A 1827-nucleotide genomic window follows, 5' to 3' on the forward strand; every position below is an offset into this window, starting at 1 on the left:
GTTTCTGACTCTTTGCAACCCCTGGACTGCAGTCTGCCAGGCTCCTCTGTCCATGGAATTTTCCAAGCAAGAATACTGGAGTGTATTGCCATTTCCCCCTCCAGGGGATGTTCCTGCCCCAGAGATAGAATCCATGTCTTCTGGGTCTCCAGCATTGACAGGTGGATTCTTTACCACCTGGGAAACCATCATTATTATTATCATCACATAATAATTTCACAACCATTCCAGCCAAAGACCCTGGGCACATGACCTCACCGTCTTGCTCTGCTCAGTTTGAGACCTAAGGTGGAAGGTCTAGTCAGGGTCGAATGGCTTCCATGTCTCAAGAGTAACCCTAGAGAAGGGCCCGAGGACTTACATACTTGACCAAGGGCTGTGGAGGGGAGGAAGTGCACAGAAAGGGTACAGGAAAAAGTGGCCGGATGAGTTCATGGACTCTGCTTGATTGTACCAGCCTTTACTCTGAAAGCAAATTTCACCCACAGACAGTTACTAGGGTGGTTCATGGCACTTGGGTACCATGAGAAGAGAGTAGGTATGAAGAAATGCCATCTTCCTGAAGTTCAAAAATCCCTCAGTTCAAATGCCATTCTGAAGAAGGATTGTTTTCCTCTCTTTCTCTGAACAACTCTTCATTTCCCCTCACAGATTCTCCGAGAGGAGAATGGCTGAAGAGAACACCTCCTCTGTGACAGAGTTCATCCTCACAGGCTTAACAGATCAGCCAGAACTCCAGATCCCCCTCTTCTTCCTGTTTCTGTGTTTCTACATGGTCACTGTAGTGGGGAACCTGGGCTTGATAACCTTGATTGGACTGAATTCTCACCTTCATATTCCCATGTACTTTTTCCTCTTCAACTTGTCCTTCATAGATTTTAGTTTCTCTACTGCCATCATCCCTAAAATGCTGACAAGTTTCATCTCAGAGAAGAACTTCATTTCCTATGCAGGGTGTATGACTCAGCTCTTTTTCTTCTGTTTCTTTGTCTTTTCTGAATCCTTCATCCTGTCAGCAATGGCATACGACCGCTATGTCGCCATCTGTAAGCCACTGGTGTACACGGTCACCATGTCTCCTCAGGTGTGTTTACTCCTTTTGTTGGGGGTCTATGGGATGGGAGTGTTTGGGGCTATGGCCCATACAGGAAATATAGTATTTCTGACTTTCTGTGGTGACAACCTTGTCAATCACTATATGTGTGACATCATTCCCCTCCTTGAGCTCTCCTGTAACAGCTCTTATATAAATTTGCTGGTAGTCTTTATTGTTGTGACCATTGGCATTGGGGTGCCCATTGTGACCATTTTTATCTCTTACGGTTTTATTCTTTCTAGCATTTTCCACATTAGCTCCACTGAGGGAAGGTCCAAGGCTTTCAGTACTTGCAGTTCCCACATACTTGCAGTCTCTCTTTTCTTTGGGTCAGGAGCTTTTATGTACCTCAAACCACCTTCTATTTTACCTCTTGATCAGGGCAAAGTGTCCTCCTTGTTTTATACCATTGTGGTGCCCATGTTCAATCCATTAATCTATAGCTTGAGGAATAAGGATGTCAAACTTGCCCTAAAGAAAACCTTGGACAGAATAATGTTGTCTTGAAGAAATATTAGAAATTGAGAAAAAGGATCCCATATTTTTTTATTGGAATGTTTGTTATTATTGTCGTTGTTACTTGGTGTGGACTTCAAGTTCCAGGGCTTCCATTCTGTCCAATATATAAAGGAGATTTAACTTTTTCCCAAGTGGATTTATCCTCCCTCACCATCGTTTCCCCTCTTCCTTCTTTATTTTACAAAGATAGTTGCTATATTATAGAATATTCA

At 43.3% G+C, this 1827-nt stretch overlaps 1 protein-coding gene across 1 annotated transcript; it reads left to right on the forward strand.

The window, feature by feature from the left end:
• Nucleotides 1-664: 664 nt before the first annotated feature.
• On the forward strand, nucleotides 665-1603 carry LOC147342292 (olfactory receptor 8B12-like). Its single transcript, XM_086384514.1, has one exon. The coding sequence runs from the start codon at nucleotides 668-670 to the stop codon at nucleotides 1601-1603; it is 936 nt and encodes a 311-aa protein (XP_086240640.1). The 5' UTR covers nucleotides 665-667.
• Nucleotides 1604-1827: the final 224 nt, after the last annotated feature.

The sequence above is a fragment of the Bos grunniens genome, chromosome 29, assembly GCF_055505025.1.
Source record: "Bos grunniens cultivar Pamir isolate PY7600 chromosome 29, Bosgru_T2T1.0, whole genome shotgun sequence".
Lineage (NCBI taxonomy): Eukaryota > Metazoa > Chordata > Mammalia > Artiodactyla > Bovidae > Bos > Bos grunniens.

Bases quoted from the DNA above. Each gene is read 5' to 3' on its own strand.
- LOC147342292 (XM_086384514.1), top strand. From the start codon at position 668: ATGGCTGAAGAGAACACCTCCTCTGTGACAGAGTTCATCCTCACAGGC.